The 22,903-nt window shown below is 45.1% G+C and overlaps 1 protein-coding gene across 4 annotated transcripts in view; it reads right to left on the reverse strand.

The window, feature by feature from the left end:
• The window catches only part of PPM1H (protein phosphatase, Mg2+/Mn2+ dependent 1H), a 334,697-nt gene extending 330,063 nt beyond the window's left edge, over positions 1 to 4,634 (reverse strand). For 2 of the 4 annotated variants that reach the window (XM_063927730.1, XM_063927729.1), the window contains exon 1: positions 3,778 to 3,978. Coding sequence is in view for 1 of the 4 variants with exons in the window: in XM_063927727.1 (XP_063783797.1) it covers positions 4,014 to 4,246 (233 nt within the window). In the remaining 3 variants the exon portion in view is untranslated. Of the gene's footprint in view, positions 1 to 3,777; positions 3,979 to 4,013 lie in introns of those variants that run through there. The other 2 variants (XM_063927727.1, XM_063927728.1) reach the window with 2 other exon arrangements.
• Positions 4,635 to 22,903: the final 18,269 nt, after the last annotated feature.

A 22,903-nucleotide genomic window follows, 5' to 3' on the forward strand; every position in this document is an offset into this window, starting at 1 on the left:
TATTCTCTGACAAATGGCCAGAAAATCACAAATTCTTCTTGGGTATGTAAACTTATGAGCACAACTGTATCCCCCCCCCCGGTCAGTACACAATGCGATGTGTGCCTTGGGAAGGGGGGGACGGACGACACACGCTCACTTCACTCAGCACTGAAGTGAGCGATCTTCTAGGCCAATCTTGAACCGGTGAAAGCGACGCGCATCGCTAGCGCTATGGGGCATACACACGCTCACTCAGCATACATCACACTGTGTGCTGAGCGGGGGGAGAGATGTGTGCTGAGCAGTCTGTGGTAGATCGCTCAGCACACACCGGTACGTGTGTACCCCCCTGTACTCAAAGGATGAAGTAATCTTTGTAAAACCCAAAAACATCACTTAGCAAATAAATGAAAACTCAGAAGAACGAATATAAAGAAGAAATTCTAGGTAAGCAAAAGAAGATATCAGATGTACATTTGTTTATGCTGAATATCAAGTATGGAAGATAAAACTTTTTAAATAAGTACAGTTGTCGTGGGCAACATTTTTGGTACCCTTCAATTTTAAATACAGCCTTGAGAATATCTTCAGAGATGAATGAAGAGGTACCAGAATATTTCAATAGTTAAAAACTAAAACAAAAAATCCTTTTTAACTTACATGTAACATAATTGTATTTTGTTTTCTCTGTCCACAGAACATGTTCCCAGAAGGATTGTGGTTTGTCAGGTATGCTTTGACAAAGATCAGATGTTCCTTTTGCTCACTTTTTTCAGCAGTGGTATCCTCCTTTGCCTTAACCCTTAGAAGCCCTCCTTGGGTTACTGTGCAGTCTATGGTACGAGTTGAAACCATCTATCCAGATTGTACTAGGTCCTCCTACAGCTGTTTGGATATTTTATGTGGTGTCTTTTTTTTACATATCAACCTTCAAAGACTTCACTCATTCATTTTCCTCTTTCCACCACGTCCAGAGGGATTCTTCACAGCCCCATGAGTAGCAGACTTCTTAATAACATTGCATACTATTATAACAGGGATGCCAAGGTCTTTGAAGATGGCTTGTACCCTTTAGAGGTTTTCATGTTTGGCGGTAATAGCACCTCTGATGCTTTCAGACAGCTCTCTAGTCTTCACCATTTTGACAAAGTAACGGAATAAAAAGTGTCCTTTTTAAACATTGAAGCTACTTGTTGTTGTTTTATTCTTAGCTCTTATGTGCCAAACGTGAGTGTCTAATGACCAAAGCTATTTTACTACATTTCTTTTTTCAGGAGATATTGTACATGATGTACTTAAAAGCCAAGGGTGGACCTGAACTTTAAGTGGCAGGAGAAATAAGTTGAGGGTAATAGTAGAGCTAAATAAGAATTTGTAGTGTAGGAAGGAAGGGTCTTCAGTTACGTCGTAGGAATAGGACGCAGAGAAGACAAAGATAGGACAAGAGTCCAAGTGAAGAGGAGCATATCCGTACAGCGCTCACAATACTGATATTAGATAAGTCAGTGGAGCCATATATGATAAATTCAAAAACTCTAGTCCCAGACTGGAAAAGTATAATCCCACTTCACAAAAGGGGAAGTATAGCAGACACTGGCAACTACAAACCAGTGAGCTTGACATCAGTAGTGAGGAAATGACTGGAAACAGTGCTGATAGAAAGACTTGTAGAATAATTCTAATCCAGCAACTCACAAGATCCAAAGCAACAAAGATTTACCATGGGGAAATCACATCAAATAAATCTCAATGTTTATTGTATGACTGAGGTAATAGATTACGGTGGAGCCATAGGTGTAGTTTATATAGGCTTTAGGAAGGGCTTGGACATTGTCACAGATTGAAGACTGATAAATTAATAGTACTTGGTTCAAGGATAGACAATAGAGTGTAACAAATAGAATTAGTATGCTAAAGATCTGTACTTGGACCATAATATCTTTCATAGGGCCAATTATTACTAGTATTAAAATAGAAAAGTGTCTTGTTGCATATGACAAAATATATAGCATCAGAAACACTGGGACCAAGGTGAGTGACAAAAGCACTTAGATTAGATAACTGGTCAAGAAAGTATGGCAAGTCAATGTAAAAAAAAAAAAGTACTAAAGCATGTGTAGGGTTTTTGGAGTGTGTGTAGCATCACAAGGATTGTGGCATTTTAAGTACATTTGGAGCATGCGGGAGGTCTGCAGGGTACATGGTAACATTTTGGAGCACATGGGGTATGCATTTTGAGATAAGTAATGTGAGGATGTCACAGTCGATTTGGGTCCAAGCCTTAATCCCTGATATTAAGGGTAATGTGGCTTGCCTAGCACTACAACACATAAAACTTACATGGAAAGAATAGAAGACGTCAATATGCATTAGAGTACAGAATAAAGGGAGTGGGGTGGGGTTAGATGAGAAGATTAAAATATTTAAAAAGGTACAAGAGGAAAGAATTCCACATAGGAATAGAAGTATCAGAACAAGAGGACATACCCTAAAAGTGGAGTATAGCATGTTATGGGAAATGTGCGGAATGCTTACAAGAGTATATTGTTGAGCTGGTGGAGGATAATACAGTAGTGCAATTGAAACATGATGGAAATAACCAAAAGGCTACAGTAGTTCTTAAAACAAACAAACAAACAAACAAACAAAAGCTAAATAGGGATTGAAGATGTTAGCAATAAAAATATGCTGTCTAGATTGGCAGCGTGATTTTCGTCACATTTTATCCTTCGACTTCCTAAACTTAATAAAAGAGCAGAAACATAAGCTTAGAGTGTGCTGTGAAGGTACTAGGCTGATGTGTCCAAGCAGCACTCATTACGGCCATATGGCAACACAGGGACACTAGAGAAAAGCACAATAAGAAGTATTTTTGCCTAAGCTACAGACAGGGGATTATTAGCTGGAAAACCTCTTCCATAAAGTTCTGAAAAACTAAAAAGTAAGCAAGGTAAAGCTGTACAGCTACTCTGATCATGCCATATACAGAAGGAAGGATCACTGTGTGCCTCTCCTCAGGCATTATTTAATAATGACCAGCATGGTGACAAATTAGGGTTGTTAAATGAACTTTAGGACATATCAAACATTGAGGTCCAAATTACAGTAAACTACTATTATCCAGAACACCATACAGTCCAACTAATATAAAAGTACTCACAAACATCTCTGAAAGGAACTAAAAAAAGACATGAATCAACGTGGAGAGACACATAATAAGAAGAATTACATATTTATGATTCACAATAGATTTATGAAGGATTTAGTTTAAACCGCATTCGATAAGGAATAGAAAAATGCCTCTCTAAATAAAAATATGGCACCACACTGATCCGTCACTCTCCCTAGGAGCTGTAATGTGCTCACCTTCCCCAAATTACCAACATCCAGTTACCCAAATGTTGTGCCCCCTCCCCCCCTACAAGCATTTATGTTTGCAAAGGCCTTCACCATCTGTATACTGTCCCACTTTAATGATGACAGCTAACGAGCTCATAGGCCAAGTTTCTAAATCACAAATGAAGTCCTAAAGTTTCAGCACTACCTACAGTCCACTGTCTGTCTCTAACACCCTTCGGTGCCCCATCATCCAAAATATTATTGTCCTAGTATTATTACTGACACCATTTATCCCAACAATGCCAGCCCTGTCACTCGCTGCCTCTATAGTCATGTGAGATTGCTAGCCAAAATCTCACAGGCAAATGCACACAAGCAGCACATCACTATTTCCCTGTATAATGCAGCAGGAAGGTAACTACAGTATGAAGAGTAAATGACACAATTCTCATTCACCTGGAAGCAGAGACAGATCCCCCTAGGCCTGGAGCAGCAGCTGAGATGCAGTCAGCACGCCCTGAGCACACACATCCCACCCAGGGAGCACCCACAGCCCTGCCGCTGTCACTGCCATCATCATCATACCTGGCAGCCCCATGCACAGCTGCCCCGGCTACAGACAGCTATGACCTTGATGAGAAGCGAGGAGCTGCAGCCGGAGTGGGGCGCTGCGTGCACAGGCCGGTACTCACTCTGCGTAGCCCGTGCTCCAGGGCAGCCGCTTGCTCTCCTTCAGGATGAGGATGGGTCTGGCGATGTGGTCGGCGGAACACTCGATCTCGTCCTGCGACAGTCCCAGGAACTCGGGTCTGACATATGGGAACCTCATAGGCAAGTCAGAGGCACTGGCATGATCAGAGCCGGCGCTGCCAGCCATGATTCCTCCCATGAAATTGGCCACAGCAGATTTTACCCGAGTGAGCATATTACAGCAGGCGGCCGGCGGCTGGGAGAGGCAGCAGGCAATGGGCTCCCTGCTCCTCCTCCGTCAGATCTGCCTCCCGCCTGCCTGCGGGCAGAGCGCTGCATGGACCGGGCTGCGGGGAGAGGAAGGTGGGAGACGGGAGCTGCTGCTTCCGTCGCTGCAGGTTCTCTTCAGCGGCGATACGGTGTGCGATCATCCCGGGACTAAACCTTCCGTCATGTGACCCGCACAATGTCATGTGACCAACAGCTAGCCCGGTGTCTCCTTCCGTGTGCTCACAGCTTGCCCTGCTCCTGCCGAACCTTCCTACTTGTTTGACCCTGCACACCTGTACGAACCGCTGCCTGCAGCGGCGCCATGTAAGCGGCAGGTGCTGAGAGATTCCATCTGGAGAATCATCTATTTGGCGGTGCTGGAATTTTCATGATAAGAATTACATCGTTACACAGTGACACCTGCCAAGTTGCATCATCCATTTACTTCTTCTTAATATTATTAGAATTCATTTATAAAGCTTTTATTCATTAGGATTCAAAAGTATTTGTATTTTACTATATTACCATGTATGCAGGGCCGGTTCTAGCCGTTGTGGCGCCCTGGGCGGAAATAGGGGCATGGCTTCATAAAGGGGCGTGGTCAGGTATGCCCCCTGTAGAGTTGTTCCCCGTTTGTGCCACTTACAAAAAAAGAAAAAATTAATATCATCCCCGCTCCTAATTCCCGACCGCTGCTTAACTCAATCTCTGGCTGCCGGCGCCGCTCCTCTGATCTATGGGAGAGACGTCATGACGTCTCTCCCATAGCACAGCATAGACACTAGAGGTCAGTTATGACCCCTAGGGGTAAATTTACTAAGTTGGGAGTTCTATTTAAGATGGGATGTTGCCCATAGCAACCAATCAGATTCTAGGTATTATCTTCTAGAAGGTGCTAGATAAATGAGAAGTAGAAGCTGATCTTAAATAGAACTCCCATCTTAGTAAATTTACCCCCTAGTGTCTATGTGCGGCCTATTTCTACAATGCCGTGCGATGTATCGTGCACTGCACAGCTGTGACAGCACAGCACCGAGGGGCACCACCAGTAGCGGATCTTGCTGCGGCGGCGCCCCGGGCAAAAATTCTGTGTGCCCGTAGCAAGATCCACTACTGCGTGTATGTAATACAGAGGTTTACGTTTGTAGAAAAAACAAAAAAAACAAAAACATGTATGCATTACAAAGGTGAAGCAGCCATTTTGCCATACCTGGGGGGGAGAGAAGTTGGGAGGTTCCCTCACTCCTACTCTGCTTAACAGAGCAAGTGGTGAATAGATGCCATGTGCAGATTTTATGGTGATAGAGGGATTGGGAGGCAGTCCTGAAGCTCTGGGTGTCACGATCCTAGGCACGGCGATTCCCCAGATACGCCAATCAGCTAATCCCTGCCACGTGACACCGTTACTGGATACCTGAGCATGTGTGTTAATTTCAACGCGGGGTCACTGCCACCAGCCAAAGTACAAACGTTTAGGGTATGTCACAAGGCAAACTTATGGCTTTTGACTGCACACAGAATTATTAATATTTTGGTAACGCCTCTTTCAGAGAGTTGGGTTGGATACACAACAGAAAACCAGAGCTAAAATTGATTATTTAATTTAAGTAAAACACTTCAAAGCTTATGTTACAGAAAAAAGAAAGTTTCAAGAATATAATGATAAAAAGTCAAAGTTACATCAGAAAAGACAATTTCCAGAAAAATAAAAATAGGGAGATAAAAACCCACCGATCCTAGCACATGCAGAGTGGAATGATGGGATGAAGTGAAGCCTCTTCAGATATTCAGGACATTACAGAGCCAGGATGCTTCTCCTGACTCGCCTCTTTGATAATTGCATGCTTTGCAGCCTGTGTTTCTCCTATTTAAAACTCAGGTTGCCCGTTCAGCTCCCCTCCCTCTGAAGAGTTTGTTTTTAACCCATCCAAAGTCAGAGAAGGTATTGAGTGTCAGCTCATACTGGGCTTCCCAGCCACTCGCTCAGGGGCGAATGGCCTTATCTTCTCCTTTGAAGCTCTGGCCATGGTTCTTGTGTAAACAGATGGCTAGTTCTAAAAGGAAACAGACCAGGAAGCGCTTAACACCTTTCTGGCCCTAACTCTGGTCCTGGGGTTATTACTAGCTCTGGTCACAAGGAATTTCACACCTAAGCAGTCAGTGTGTCTCTGAGCTCTGTGGCTACAATTAAATACCAGCAGATTAATCAAGCTGCTACCATTTGACATGCAAAGACAGTTATCACATGCTGGTATATTGATACATCGGTCAGAATATTAATAACACATACATTGATTTTAACAGGCCTATTTCTACTTGAAATAGCCTGGATCATGACATTGGGCATGCCCCCAGAGCAGTGGTTCCCAAACTGTGCCATGGCTCCCTCGGGTGCCTCGGAACACTTGCGGGGGTGCCCTGGGTTGGTGGCCCAGGACCAATTCAAATTATTCATGGTCAATATAATAGGCAAAACCAGTGCTGGTGGCTGCCAGTCATAAAATATGTGGCCAAACAGAAGCAAATCTTGTCCCTCACCACACAACTGACACTAAGGATGACATATAAATGCAATCTACTTAATGGAATATTCCTTTCTAAATTTCTCAATAAGAAATTTTTGGCCTAGGGGTGCCGTGAAAAAAATTCTGATATTCTAGGGCGCCGTGATTCAAAAAAGTTTGGAAACCACTGCCCCAGAGTGATGATGGGGGGAGGGGCGTGGCTCATGGGTACATCCTGTGAAGCCATACCACTTTGTAAAGAGGCCATGTCCTTTGCACAGGCAGAAGTCCCGATCCTTTAGCAAATGCTGGAGGTATGCATTTTGAGTCATCAGTTCCATTAATTATTTATCTTACCCACGAAGGATATGGGGTTGGCAGACCTTTTTGTCACATTGCCTAGTCTTACATCAGGCAGAATAGGAAATGTTTGGAAGCAATGACACATTGTGGAGGGGATATACAATCCTTATAGTATACCTACAGTGGGATCCCGGCCACTGGTATGCCGGCATCGGGGCAAGCGCTAGCAAGCCCCTTGCAGGCTTGCTGCACTCGCCACACTGCAGGCACGGTGGCTCGCTGCGCTTGCCACTGGATTTAATCTCCTATGGGTGTCATGGACCTCACAAAAAGCTTTATACTGTCCAACACCGGTTATATACTTTTAGTCATGTCACAGCAACCAAATACTGGTACTAAAAGTTTTGGTATGGGTATAAAATCTTACATGTACACAGTACAGCATACGGAGAAAAGTCAGTGAAGATGAACACTCTAGTAACCTCTCAGTGAATATTATATCAAAATAAAAAGTTTTTTCAGGAAAAAAAAATGCCTGTGCTAGATGATAGTCACTACACAATCATACCTCCCAACTCTCTTGGAGTTGAGCGCAAATCCTATTTATGTGTTCTGAAAAAGGGGGTATGGCCTTGTGTCAAGGTGTGTGCCCTTGCAGGAAATGCAACCAGAGGACACTGCAACCTTTGGTTGTGATAGTGGGACAGTCTCCTAAAAGTGGGACTATCCTACTAAATACAGGACAGTTGGGATGTATGCACCATATAGTCCCATTTGATGTTGGAAGAAGGTACTAAAGGTTACATTCAATTACGCAGTGCCTCTATATCAGGAACAGTGGTGTATCTATAATGAGTGCAGTCTGTGCGGTGCACATGGGTCCAGAGGGACCCACATCTCATATCATGCACCCATTTATTTTAATACCTCTACGGAGTTCTGCGGCAGTGACAGTGACTTTGAGCAGTAGATGGTGCGCAGTTCTCCAGGAAAATGACGTGGTGGACATTTTTCCAGCATTTTGCGCATGCACAGTAAGAAAAATCACTGGGAAAATGTATGCTGCATCATTTTCCCGGTGACCTGTGCACCACCTATTGCTGTCCTGTTGAGTCACTGTAACTGCCGCTGCCTGCTAGAGAGGAGAGGGCCCAAATGAAGTTTGTACATGGGCCTCCTCCTCTCTTAATATGCCCCTGATCAGGATATGACTAGAGATGTGTGCTGGACCATTTTTGGCTTTCGATTTGGATTTTTTTTTAAAAATGTACAAAAAAAGCCTAAAATCACTTAATTTGGGCCTTTTTTGTACCTAGCGTATTATTAACCTCAATAACATTCATTTCCAGACAATTTTGACCACCTTACAGCTCACAATGTTGTTTTCATCCACTTTAGGTTAAAGTCTGTAGCGAGCTGGCTGGTTTACTAGGCGACAGTGCAGCTGCACAAACTTGCAGCAGTTTATGGCATATCTATAAAACACTGAAACACAGCAGTGGGAGAAATGAACGGTGGTGCAAGATGGAATTGTCCTTGGGCGCTTCAAACCCACCCTTATGTTGGATATTAAAAAGGACATGTACACTTTAACAAACCAAGCCCTCCAGCGACAGGGACTGCAGCTTTTGTGGAAGAAGTGCTTGGTTTGTTTGGGCTCCCACAAAACAAGCTACCAGCTCTACAGTGGCTAGTTGTCATTGCCATTCTTACCCTCATCAGTGTGTACATCCTCCTCACACAATATTAATTAATCCCCGCTGGAATCTACCATTACAGAAGTCTGTGTACTTTGAGATAATTGCCAGGAAAGGTTGTCCTTGTGGAATTTTTCAGTTCGTTTTGATGAACATAATCTTTTCCACATTTTCAGGAAGTAGCCTCCTACACCGATTGCTGACAAGGTTCCCGGCTGTGCTGTAAACTCTCTCCGAATACACACTGGAGGGTGGGCAGCTTAAGTGATGCAAAGCCAGTTTGTACAAGGGCCTCCAAATTGCCTTTTTTTTTCCTTCCAGTACTCAAAGGGACTCTGTGACATTCCTATTTTCATGGTATCATGAAAATAATCCTCCACCATTCTATGGATAGTGACCGTATCAGATGGAGTTACGGTAGAGGTGTCACAAATGCTGGGCAATTAATTTAGACCTGACCAGATGACAAAATGTTGTGTTGACTTATCTGCATCACCACTAGGTCTTTTGGGAAAGGTACGTTTTCTGCAGCGGTGTACACTGGTATTCCACATCGGGGTGTAGAATTGGATCTTGATCCGAGGCACCAACAGTCTAAAGCTTTGACTGTTCCCAGGATGCACTGCACCGCCTCCTCTATAGCCCCGCCTCCAGACACTGGAGCTCAGTTTGTAAGTTGGTGCCTGCAGTGCAGGCAGCTAACAGGATGGGCTGCTCTAAGCAGCCCTAAAAAGAGCTTTTCTGAGAAGAAAGAAGACTTCAAGGGCCGCAGCACAGGCACTAGTTGCTATATGTCATGCTGACATAACGTGCTGCGGATACCTCACCTCCCCCAGCGGCGCTGTATACTCCTGCGCCCTGGTTGTTGGGTACTTACAGCGGAGGCGCTCCGGTTTCATCAGGCACACACATACTGCCGCTGCTCTCCTGGATCGCGTGGTCGCAAATCTAGGGAGGAGGTAAGAGGGTCCCCCAGGTGGGACCCGCTGAAATCACGATCCGGATGCGGGACACTGTGGCCGTGCAGGGACTTCACTATATCCACCAGGGCAAGGAGCACAGGTCGGATTTACTAAAATCTGTTTCACATAGGCTCCATAGTACCCGGTGGTGAAGCCCAGCAGAGGGGATAAGGTGCTGACCTGTAGCCCCTCCCCCAGCCCCAGGCACCATCTACAGCAGATGTTCCCACTCTGGAGCTGCATCTCTCTCTCTCCCAAACTCCCTGTCAGCGATTGGGCGCCATTACACAGAGCTGCGCTGATTCTGGGACTGTTGAGCACTGTCTCCTCGGTAAAGCCGCCTGCCTCATCAGCGCTGTGCTTTTACAGGACGCTTGAATATGCTACATGTCTACATGTTTAGACAGTGTTAGTTAAGAACAAGTGTACACTGTATTAATATTTAGTACAAGTATTCTGTGATATACATCCAGTGTTTACTGTGCATTGTTATATCTGTATACATACATAGCTTTATGTAGTATTATTAGTCCAGTGCAGTTTTATTGTTGTATGTAATAATTTCTGCATTGTACATGTGACTGTGTGTGCCAATAGCTGCTGTGTGGTTTACATTCAGTGTATCTCACACGTATTGCTATCCCTATATTCTGTACCCTGAGGGACTCGCATGTAGCCCGTCTTGTGGTGTCATCTACTCTGCCTGTCATCACCGTCACCTCTCTGATGCATGTGGAGGGCTGCTTGAAGTCTATTTACACTCTCACAGGTGCTGTACATAGACCCATTATGGCAGGCTCTTGGGCTGCAAAAGATATTGAAGCCTGGGTTCAAGCAGTTGAGGCAGAGCTACCTCTGAGTTTTCCTGATAATGGCAAACAGTGTTTATCATATATTACCACAGCCTCCCATTACATTCAAGAGGCAGCCTCTGATGCCGGTGTTATGTCGACCAAAGCGTCTACTACATCCATTCGTGCTCGCCGGATTCTGTGGTTGCGGTCCTGGTCGGTGGACCTGGACTCTAAAAGACCTTGGAGGTGATCCCTTTTAAGGGAGATATACTATTTGGGGAAGATCTGAACAAGATTGTGACTGACTTGGCGTCTACCAAGACTATATGTCTCCCAAGTACTAATCCTTCCGCTCCGAAGGCTAAGAGTACCACCTTTCATTCCTTTCGACCTCCAGATAAAGCAAAGGGTCAGGCGTACCCGAGACAAGCTCGCGCTTCCAAAACCTCTAAGCCCAAATCTAAACATTCCTGGGCCGCCCGTCAGCCTGCTTCCAAATCAGACAAGCCTGCTGCATGATGGGGCGGGCCTCCCCCTGGGGCACCCCAGGGTAGGAGGCCGAATTCTGCAGTTCGCCCAGGTATGGTTACAGACCACTTCAGACGCCTGGGTGCGGGAAGTCGTCTCTCAAAGATACGCTATCTCTTTCAAGACACGTCCCCCTTGCCAGTTGTGCCCGACTGTTATTCCTTCGGATCTGTTAAAAGCAAAAACTCTACATTTGGTTGTATAACCCCTCCTGGACACAAGAATGATAGTGCCTGTGCCTCAGTCTCAGAGAGGCAGGGGGTACTATTCAACTCTGTTCCTAGTTCCAAAAAACCGAATGGATCCTCCCGGCCTATTCTCAACCTCAAATCTTTGAACAAATTTGTGAAGGTATCCAAATTCCGCATGGAAACTCTTCGCTCTATTGTTCTAGCTTTGGAGCCCAAGGACTATATGGTATCCCTGGACATACATGATGCTTACCTACACATACCTATTGCTATGTCGCATCAGCACTATCTGCGGTTTGCTATTGGCAACCTACATTATCAATTCCAAGCCTTGCCTTTTGAACTGACTACAGCTCCTCGGATCTTCACCAAGGTCATGGCAGTCATGACTGCCATTCTCCGTCGTCAAGGCATCATGATCCTGCCGTATCGGGACGACTTGCTGATCCTGGCGAATTCCCCAGAGGTTCTCCTCCGTCATCTGGAACTGACGGTCCAATTCCTACAAGCCCAAGGGTGGTTCATCAATTGGAAGAAATCCTCGCTGGTCCCTGTTCAGAGCATGGTGCACCTGGGGGCATTACTGGACACACCACCAACATTTGTTCTTGTCTTCAGAGAAGGTTCTGAAGCTTCAGGACAGGACAGGATAAGATGCAAAAAGGAATTTTTTTGAAAACCACACAGATTGGCGCAGAAAGATGCTACCTATGGAAAAAAATGATCCAATTGGATATCAACCCTCATCCAAAATTATATACACAAAACTAGAGCAGAGTAGGATCAATTAATCCCTTTGGCGCATGGGAAAGGGCAATGAGGATTGTGACAATAAAGTGACTTTCCTATATAGAAAAGTGACTTATATTTGCGTACCCCCACTCACGCTGTTAAGGAGTGGGTTACACACATCAAGGTATCTTTATTCTTTTAAATTTGACGATACTGAAATCCTTGAAATCTTAATTCTTAAAAGATAAACTTGGGTATCGTACCCCAACTCACACGACACTAGAAGTGTAGACTCCTATCAAGGTTTCTTTTCACTGTTCACAGATGTGGTTCCTGATGTATATTCATAATCAAGGATTGCCTCATACAGATGAAAGAAATGAAAAGAGAAACAACCAATGTGTAGTATAGCTTCTTTCACATATGGAATAAATTTATATAGAACAGTTCCCGTGTCTCAAACACACCCAGGAAGGTTTAAATGTATATACAGTCGTCTCCTTCCCAGGCACCGTCTAACCAGGATACTTGGTCTGTCTATAAAATAATGGCCCTCATTCCGAGTTGTTCGCTCGCAAGGCGATTTTAGCAGTATTGCACACGCTAAGCCGCCGCCTACTGGGAGTGAATCTTAGCTTCTTAAAATTGCGAACGATGTATTCGCAATATTGCGATTACACACCTCGTAGCAGTTTCAGAGTAGCTTCAGACTTACTCGGCATCTGCGATCAGTTCAGTGCTTGTCGTTCCTGGTTTGACGTCACAAACACACCCAGCGTTCGCCCAGACACTCCTCCGTTTCTACAGCCACTCCCGCGTTTTTTCCGGAAACGGTAGCGTTTTTATCCACACGCCCATAAAACGCCGTGTTTCCGCCCAGTAACACCCATTTCCTGTCAATCACACTACGATCGCCGGAGCGAAGAAAAAGCCGTGAGTAAAAATCCTATCTTCATAGCAAATTTACTTGGCGCAGTCGCAGTGCGGACATTGCGCATGCGCACTAAGCGGAAAATCGCTGCGATGCGATGAAATTTACCAAGCGAACAACTCGGAATGAGGGCCAATGTGCGTACGGTACCCCTAACTCACACAATGAACAACTGGATAACTCCTATAAAGGTATCTTTCACTCGTCAATCGGGCGTACCCCAACTTATAAGTAAGTCTCCAGCATAAATATATATGCATACCCCCACTCACGCTGTTAGGGAGTAAACTGTACACATCAAGGTATCTCTGTTCTTCTAAATACAGGTGAAATTAGAGGTATTTGAGAAAATGAACCTGGCTATCATACCCCAACTCACACGGCAATCGAGGTGTAAACTCCCATAAAGGTTTCTTTCAGCCGTAAATAGTGGGGTGACTCCTTTAAGGGTATTTCTCACTCGCCAACCGTGTCTGCCGGGTGTACCCCAACTCACAAGTAGGTCTGCGGCGTGAATCTCATCAAGATATCTTTGCTGGATCCCTTCGTCACAAATATTTTTCTAGCCGGGATCCACATAGAGCTCTTAATCTCCAAAAAAATTATTTTTATTCGTTCCTCAAAAGGCACATGTACATAGATCCAAGAACATATAAATGTGCAAAAATACAATTAAAAGTCATTCAAAAATGTTCCATGGAAACTAATAAATTCCAACATAAAACAAACTAAAAAAATCAGTTTAAAAAACAAATCCGTAGTTTATCACTGTTAAAAATGGCTACTCACACAGCAGTCTGTCGACGTGTTTCGGTCCTTGGACCTTTGTCAAGACATGACCTGCTGTGTGGGAAGCCAGATATTTATGGTACCAGTAGCCAATGATGTTCTAACAGGAAATTGATGTGTAGGAAGTTATGTCATTCCCTGCCACAAATACATAAAAAATTCAATAAATGCAGCATAATTCATTTTCACCAATTATCTAGGTCCAATATTGGTATTCCTATATTGCCAGTCCTTCTTGGAATGTTGTTTCCTTATGATGCTATATATTTAGTTAGAAACACATTTTGTTAATATACTCGTTTTCATTACCACAATGAATTCTGGGTAATGTAGTTCAAATAGGATTATACACTCTTCATTTTCCTATCCTAAATGTTTCATCATAGCATTAAATTAACCAAATGAATTCTGTAGGAATCACACTGTATGTTTGATTCCTATCTATATATAATATTATTGTCCATTACATTAAAAATCATAAGACGAAACCGGGAGTACTCTTCCGGGTTCGTCCGGCGCAAGGTGTATTGGGAAATGTAGTTCCTCCTTGGTAGTTTGCGCATACGTCCATATACACGGTATTTCATATTATGTACACGTTCTTTTCTATATCCTGAAGATTTTGTCACAGCAATAAATGAGCCAGATGAATTCTATAGGAATCCTATTTTAGTCCCTATCTATATGTACCGTTCTTGCCCATTACATTTCAAGTCATAAGCCGGAATCGGAAATGCTCTCCCGCACTGGTCCGGCGCAAGGTATTTTGGGAAATGTAGTTCCTCCTTAGTAGTTCGTGCATGCGTCCATACTCTGTACATATTCTCCCCTTGCAGATGTTTTTATGGGAAATGTAGTCCTTTGTCCGTAGTTTGCGCATGTGCAATCATAAGGAGACATCCTCCTTCAAAACCCCTTTATCCTCTGAGTTTTCACCGCCGTGGCTTGTGGGGAGTGTAGTTGTCAGACCCAGGACACCTTTGTTATTGGTTCTGTGAGACCAAATCCCGATGATATCGTTCATATTAATCGGGGATTCATTCATATATATCTCAAAAGTATTCATGTGGCCCATCATAAGCCGTAATGGAGATCATAAATAAAGCAAGAAAGAGACAAAGAAAAGTTATTTTTAAGACAAAAAGAGACAAAAGAAAAATTGTTTTTACGTGTCATATCAAAATATCATAAAAGTAGTTCATAAAAACCACTTTAATTCAAAATCTGAGTTGAGACCCTTTGGGGACAAGGTTTTACATTGGTATATTGGTCTCATTTCAGCCTTCGCTAGTGCTGAGGCTATATCCTTATCCCTCAGACTTGGTTTAATATGTTTAAGGCCATAAAAACCAGGACAGGATAAGATGCTTCTTTTCTCGCCCACAAGTGTCGATACACTCGGTGATGCAAGTACTAGGCCTCATGGTGTCGTCTTTTGACATGGTAGAGTACACTCAATTTCACTCAGAAGCTAATCCTTGCCAAGTGGGATGGTCTGCCTCACAGGAACAGATCTCACATGATCTCCTTGACTCCGGAGGTTCATCTGTCACTGAGCTGGTGGCTACAGGACCAACAATTGAGCAGGGTCGTCCTTTCTGGATCTCCAACTGGGTCTTCCTAACGACGGATGCCAGTCTGCAGGGTTGGGGCGCGGTGTTGGAGCAACACTCTCTTCAGGGTCGGTGGACCAGGGAGGAATTTCTCCTCCTGATAAATATTCTGGAGTTGCGGGCAGTGTTCAATGCTCTGAAACTTGCTCTGCCTCTGGTACAAAACAGGCCTGTTCAAGTACAGTCGGGCAATGCCACCACGGTGGCGTCCATAAATCATCAAGGTGGCACGCGAAGCCGCATGGCAATGATGGAAGTGTCAAAGATTCTTCTATGGGCGGAACACCATCTGCCAGCCATATCGGCAGTGTTCATTCCGGGGGTCCTCAACTGGGAAGCGGACTTCCTCAGTCGTCAGGACCTACACACCAGAGAGTGGAGCCTTCATCCAGAAGTCTTTCAACTCCTAGTGGACAAGTGGGGCCTACCAGATGTAGACCTGATGGCGTCTTGACACAATCACAAGGTTCCGGTCTTCGAAGTAAGGACAAGGGGTCCTCAAGCAGCGTTCGTGGACGCACTGGCAATTCCATGGAACTTTCGACTGCGTACGTGTTCCCTCTGGTGTCACTCCTGCCCAGGGTAATAAGGAAGTTCAAGCAAGAAGAAGGAATACTACTTCTAGTCGCTACAGAGTGGCCCAGACGGCATTGGTTCTCAGACCTGCAGGGTCTCTCGATAGAGCGTCCTCTTCTGCTTCCGCAATGTCCAGACCTCCTCGTTCAGGGCCCTTGTGTCCACCAGGATCTGGCCCTACTGGCTTTGACGGCGTGGCTCTTTAAGCTTCACTTCTGAGGGCCAAAGGATTTTCTGAGGCGGTCATTCAAACTATGTTGAAAGCCCATAAACCAGCTTTGGCTCGGATTTATTATAGGGTCTGGAATTCTTGCTTCACCTGGTGTGCGCCTAAGAATTACGATGCATACAAGTTCAGTACTGCCAAACTTTTGGCTTTTCTGCAACAGGGCCTGGACTTAGGCCTTCGTCTGTCCTCCCTCAAGGTTCATATTTCTGCCTTGTCTGTGTGTTTTCAGAGAAAGATTACGTCTCTTCCTGATGTTCACACTTTCACTCAGGGTGTTTTACGGATTCAACCTCCCTATGTCCCTTCTGTGGCTCCATGGGATTTGTCTGTTGCTCTGAATGCCCTACAAGTGTCTCCATTTGAGCCTCTTGAGTCTGTGTACCTTAAATGGCTTACTCTTAAGGTTTTAAGAGTAAGGCCTCTGCTCGACAGGTTTCAGGCTTGGGTGCCTTATTATGCCAGTCACCCTTTCTGATTTTTCACTGTGATCGTGCGGTTCTGAGAACTCACCCTGGTTATCTACCTAAGGTGGTGTCGTCTTTCCACCTTAACCAAGAGATTGTGGTTCCGGCCTTTATCTCTCCTGGTTTGTCCTCCAAAGAGCGGTCTTTGGATGTGGTACGGGCTCTCCATATCTATGTGAAGAGAACCGCCTACCTTAGGAGAACTGATTCTCTCTTTGTCCTTTTTGGTTTTCACAAACATGGCTGGCCTGCGAATAAGCAAACTTTGGCCAGATGGATTAGAATGGTGATTGCACAAGCTTATGCGCAGGCTGGACTTCCAGCTCCTGCTGCTATCAAGGCCCATTCTACTTGGTCTGTTGAACCTTCTTGGCGGCCTGCCGTGGCGCTTCCCTAGAACAATTGTGCACGGTGCCTACGTGGTCCTCAGTGAACACGTTCATCAGGTTCTATGCCTTTGATACCTCTGCCTCCCAGGATTCCTCCTTTGGACGCCGGGTTCTTGTGCCCGCTACAGTGCGTCCCCTCCCATTAGGAACTGCTTTAGGACATCGCCGATATTATTCCCTGTGGAATCACAGTGTACCCCGCTGCAGAAAAGGAGATTTATGGTAAGACCTACCATTGTTAAATCTCTTTCTGCGAGGTTCACTGGATTCCACAGGGCGCCCACCCTGACGCACTTAGCTTCTTTGGGTTTGTATGGCATTAGCCGCTGGTATCTTCTCCTGTCTTGAGAATGTGGTTCTCTGTGGCTGCTAACTACGATCATCTATTTTACCTGCTACTGCATTGGACTGGTTAACGAAAGAGAGCTCCAGTGCCTGGAGGCGGGACTATAGATGAGGCGGTGCAGTGCATCCTGGGAACAGTCAAAACTTTAGCCTGTTGGTGCCTCGGATCAAGATCCAGCTCTATACCCCAATGTTATTCCCTGTGGATTCCAGTGTACCTCGCAGAAAGAGATTTAACAGTGGTAAGTCTTACCATAAATCTCCTTTTTTCCTGGCTGCTGCCGAAGAAACTGAAGGAGATGTTGGGGGTCATTCCGAGTTGATCGCACATAGCAACTTTTTGCTTCCCGTGCGATCAACTAGACACCGTCTATGGGGGAGTGTATTTCTGCATAGCAGGGCTGCGAACGCTTGTACAAACAGAGATTCCTGTAAAGCAAGACCAGGGTAAGAGTTACTTACCCTGTGCGATCGATCCAGCGATGCAGGTCCCGGAATTGACGTCAGACATCTGCCTTCCAAATACCTGGACATGCCTGCATTGGACTCACCACTCCCAGAAAACGGTGAGTATACGCCTCGGAACGCCTCCCCGCTGTCAATCTTCTTGCGATCGTGCTAGCGATCCCTTTTTTCTTTCTTCTGGACGTTGCCCGGCGACGGCTGTCGCTGGGCAACGACGCACGTGCGCATTGCGGGCGCCACGCAGGCTCAGTCCTGACACGTTCGCACCGCTGCAACAACCAGCAGCATGTGAACGGGTCGGAATGACCCCCGAAGTGTTTGTAGTGCCACGTGTCACTTGAGCTGCCAACTTGCTCACCAGCAGCTCTTTGCATCTCTTAAGATCTATGTCAGTTGGGAATAAAGACACAGCATATGACTTAAACCTAGGATCAAGTACGGTTGCCAAAATTTATTGATCCGATTTCAAGATATTGGTATCCCTTGGATCCCGGTGAAGCGAATCAAGGACTTGATCTGCAAGTCCAGCATACTGTACTTTGCGGATTCACTTTGTTTTATCTCCTCCTTCTAGTATTTGGTTCTCTAAACTGATTGTTATCCATTTTTCAATTAGCAGATCACTGTGTGGAGTCAGACCGCTTTTATACACACGCACTGGGGTACTATGGTGTACTGGGGTGCAGTACGCAGTATAAACAATTTTAATAAAACACTTTATTTTATTTTTAAACTAGCAGCTTGGCCCTCACTGCATGGTGTCAGACTGCTTTTACATACACGCACTGGGGTACTACGGTGTACTGAGGTGCAGGATGCAGTACAAACAATTTAAATACGTCACTTTTTATTTTAATTTTTTTAAATTAGCAGCTTGGCCCACACTGCGTGGAGTCCGACCGCTTTTCACACATGCACTAGGGTACTGGGGTGTAGTACGGAGTACAAAAACTGAAACACAACAATTTTTCTTTTTTTTTAACTAGCAGCTTGGTCCACACTGCGTGGAGTCAGATCACTTTTACACACACGCACTGGGGTACTGCGGTGTACTGGGGTGCAGTGCGCAGTATAAACAAATAATACAAAACTTTTTTTAAACAATAATATGGAGTTACACTGTGAACGCAGAGGGTGGGGCCTGCATAGTCAGTGCAGTACCACTTTGATGGACTTAGAGGACTCGACACAGTGATAGCACCACAACCCACTAGCTGGACACAATGACTGACAGCCCCTTAGATGTACACTAGAGATGAGCGCCTGAAATTTTTCGGGTTTTGTGTTTTGGTTTTGGGTTCGGTTCCGCGGCCGTGTTTTGGGTTCGACCGCGTTTTGGCAAAACCTCACCGAATTTTTTTTGTCGGATTCGGGTGTGTTTTGGATTCGGGTGGTTTTTTCAAAAAACCCTAAAAAACATCTTAAAACATTGAATTTGGGGGTCATTTTGATCCCATAGTATTATTAACCTCAATAACCATAATTAACACTCATTTTCAGTCTATTCTGAACACCTTACACCTCACAATATTATTTTTAGTCCTAAAATTTGCACCGAGGTCGCTGGATGACTAAGCTCAGCGACCCTAGTGGCCGACACAAACACCGGGCCCATCTAGGAGTGGCACTGCAGTGTCACGCAGGATGTCCCTTCCAAAAAACCCTCCCCAAACAGCACATGACGCAAAGAAAAAAAGAGGCGCAATGAGGTAGCTGTGTGAGTAAGATTAGCGACCCTAGTGGCCGACACAAACACCGGGCCCATCTAGGAGTGGCACTGCAGTGTCACGCAGGATGTCCCTTCCAAAAAACCCTCCCCAAACAGCACATGACGCAAAGAAAAAAAGAGGCGCAATGAGGTAGCTGACTGTGTGAGAAAGATAAGCGACCCTAGTGGCCGACACAAACACCGGGCCCATCTAGGAGTGGCACTGCAGTGTCACGCAGGATGTCCCTTCCAAAAAACCCTCCCCAAACAGCACATGACGCAAAGAAAAAAAGAGGCGCAATGAGGTAGCTGTGTGAGTAAGATTAGCGACCCTAGTGGCCGACACAAACACCTGGCCCATCTAGGAGTGGCACTGCAGTGTCACGCAGGATGTCCCTTCCAAAAAACCCTCCCCAAACAGCACATGACGCAAAGAAAAAAAGAGGCGCAATGAGGTAGCTGACTGTGTGAGAAAGATAAGCGACCCTAGTGGCCGACACAAACACCGGGCCCATCTAGGAGTGGCACTGCAGTGTCACGCAGGATGTCCCTTCCAAAAAACCCTCCCCAAACAGCACATGACGCAAAGAAAAAAAGAGGCGCAATGAGGTAGCTGACTGTGTGAGAAAGATAAGCGACCCTAGTGGCCGACACAAACACCGGGCCCATCTAGGAGTGGCACTGCAGTGTCACGCAGGATGTCCCTTCCAAAAAACCCTCCCCAAACAGCACATGACGCAAAGAAAAATAAAAGAAAAAAGAGGTGCAAGATGGAATTGTCCTTGGGCCCTTCCCACCCACCCTTATGTTGTATAAACAAAACAGGACATGCACACTTTAACCAACCCATCATTTCAGTGACAGGGTCTGCCACACGACTGTGACTGAAATGACGGGTTGGTTTGGACCCCCACCAAAAAAGAAGCAATTAATCTCTCCTTGCACAAACTGGCTCTACAGAGGCAAGATGTCCACCTCATCATCATCCTCCGATATATCACCGTGTACATCCCCCTCCTCACAGATTATCAATTCGTCCCCACTGGAATCCACCATGTCAGCTCCCTGTGTACTTTGTGGAGGCAATTGCTGCTGGTCAATGTCTCCGCGGAGGAATTGATTATAATTCATTTTAATGAACATCATCTTCTCCACATTTTCTGGATGTAACCTCGTACGCCGATTGCTGACAAGGTGAGCGGCGGCACTAAACACTCTTTCGGAGTACACACTTGTGGGAGGGCAACTTAGGTAGAATAAAGCCAGTTTGTGCAAGGGCCTCCAAATTGCCTCTTTTTCCTGCCAGTATAAGTACGGACTGTGTGACGTGCCTACTTGGATGCGGTCACTCATATAATCCTCCACCATTCTTTCAATGTTGAGAGAATCATATGCAGTGACAGTAGACGACATGTCCGTAATCGTTGTCAGGTCCTTCAGTCCGGACCAGATGTCAGCATCAGCAGTCGCTCCAGACTGCCCTGCATCACCGCCAGCGGGTGGGCTCGGAATTCGGATTTGGGATTTCGAAGAATGCACAGTTCTTTGCTGTGCTGCTTTTGCCAGCTTGAGTCTTTTCATTTTTCTAGCGAGAGGCTGAGTGCTTCCATCCTCATGTGAAGCTGAACCACTAGCCATGAACATAGGCCAGGGCCTCAGCCGTTCCTTGCCACTCCGTGTGGTAAATGGCATATTGGCAAGTTTACGCTTCTCCTCCGACAATTTTATTTTAGGTTTTGGAGTCCTTTTTTTTCTGATATTTGGTGTTTTGGATTTGACATGCTCTGTACTATGACATTGGGCATCGGCCTTGGCAGACGACGTTGCTGGCATTTCATCGTCTCGGCCATGACTAGTGGCAGCAGCTTCAGCACGAGGTGGAAGTGGATCTTGATCTTTCCCTAATTTTGGAACCTCAACTTTTTTGTTCTCCATATTTTATAGGCAGAACTAAAAGGCACCTCAGGTAAACAATGGAGATGGATGGATTGGATACTAGTATACAATTATGGACGGACTGCCACGGTTAGGTGGTATATAATACAATTATGGATGGACGGACTGCCTGCCGAGTTCCGACACAGAGGTAGCCACAGCCGTGAACTACCGCACTGTACACTGGTTGATAAAGAGATAGTAGTATACTCGTAACAACTAGTATGACACTATGACGACGGTATAAAGAATGAAAAAAAAACCACGGTTAGGTGGTATATATTATAATAATAATACAATTATGGATGGACGGACTGCCTGCCGACTGCCGACACAGAGGTAGCCACAGCCGTGAACTACCGCACTGTACACTGGTTGATAAAGAGATAGTAGTATACTCGTAACAACTAGTATGACACTATGACGACGGTATAAAGAATGAAAAAAAAACCACGGTTAGGTGGTATATATTATAATAATAATACAATTATGGATGGACGGACTGCCTGCCGACTGCCGACACAGAGGTAGCCACAGCCGTGAACTACCGCACTGTACACTGGTTGATAAAGAGATAGTAGTATACTCGTAACAACTAGTATGACACTATGACGACGGTATAAAGAATGAAAAAAAAACCACGGTTAGGTGGTATATATTATAATAATAATACAATTATGGATGGACGGACTGCCTGCCGACTGCCGACACAGAGGTAGCCACAGCCGTGAACTACCGCACTGTACACTGGTTGATAAAGAGATAGTAGTATACTCGTAACAACTAGTATGACACTATGACGACGGTATAAAGAAAGAAAAAAAAATACCACAGTTAGGTGGTATATATTATAATAATAATACAATTATGGATGGACGGACTGCCTGCCGACTGCCGACACAGAGGTAGCCACAGCCGTGAACTACCGCACTGTACACTGGTTGATAAAGAGATAGTAGTATACTCGTAACAACTAGTATGACACTATGACGGTATAAAGAATGAAAAAAAAACCACGGTTAGGTGGTATATATTATAATAATAATACAATTATGGATGGACGGACTGCCTGCCGACTGCCGACACAGAGGTAGCCACAGCCGTGAACTACCGCACTGTACACTGGTTGATAAAGAGATAGTAGTATACTCGTAACAACTAGTATGACACTATGACGACGGTATAAAGAAAGAAAAAAAAATACCACGGTTAGGTGGTATATATTGTAATACAATTATGGATGGACGGACTGCCTGCCGAGTTCCGACTGCCGACACAGAGGTAGCCACAGCCGTGAACTACCGCACTGTACTGTGTCTGCTGCTAATATAGACTGGTTGATAAAGAGATAGTATACAATACATACAACAATATACTACTATACTGGTGGTCAGGCACTGGTCACCACTAGTCACACTGGCAGTGGCACTCCTGCAGCAAAAGTGTGCACTGTTTAATTTTAAATTA

The sequence above is a fragment of the Pseudophryne corroboree genome, chromosome 6 (genome assembly GCF_028390025.1).
Source record: "Pseudophryne corroboree isolate aPseCor3 chromosome 6, aPseCor3.hap2, whole genome shotgun sequence".
NCBI lineage: Eukaryota > Metazoa > Chordata > Amphibia > Anura > Myobatrachidae > Pseudophryne > Pseudophryne corroboree.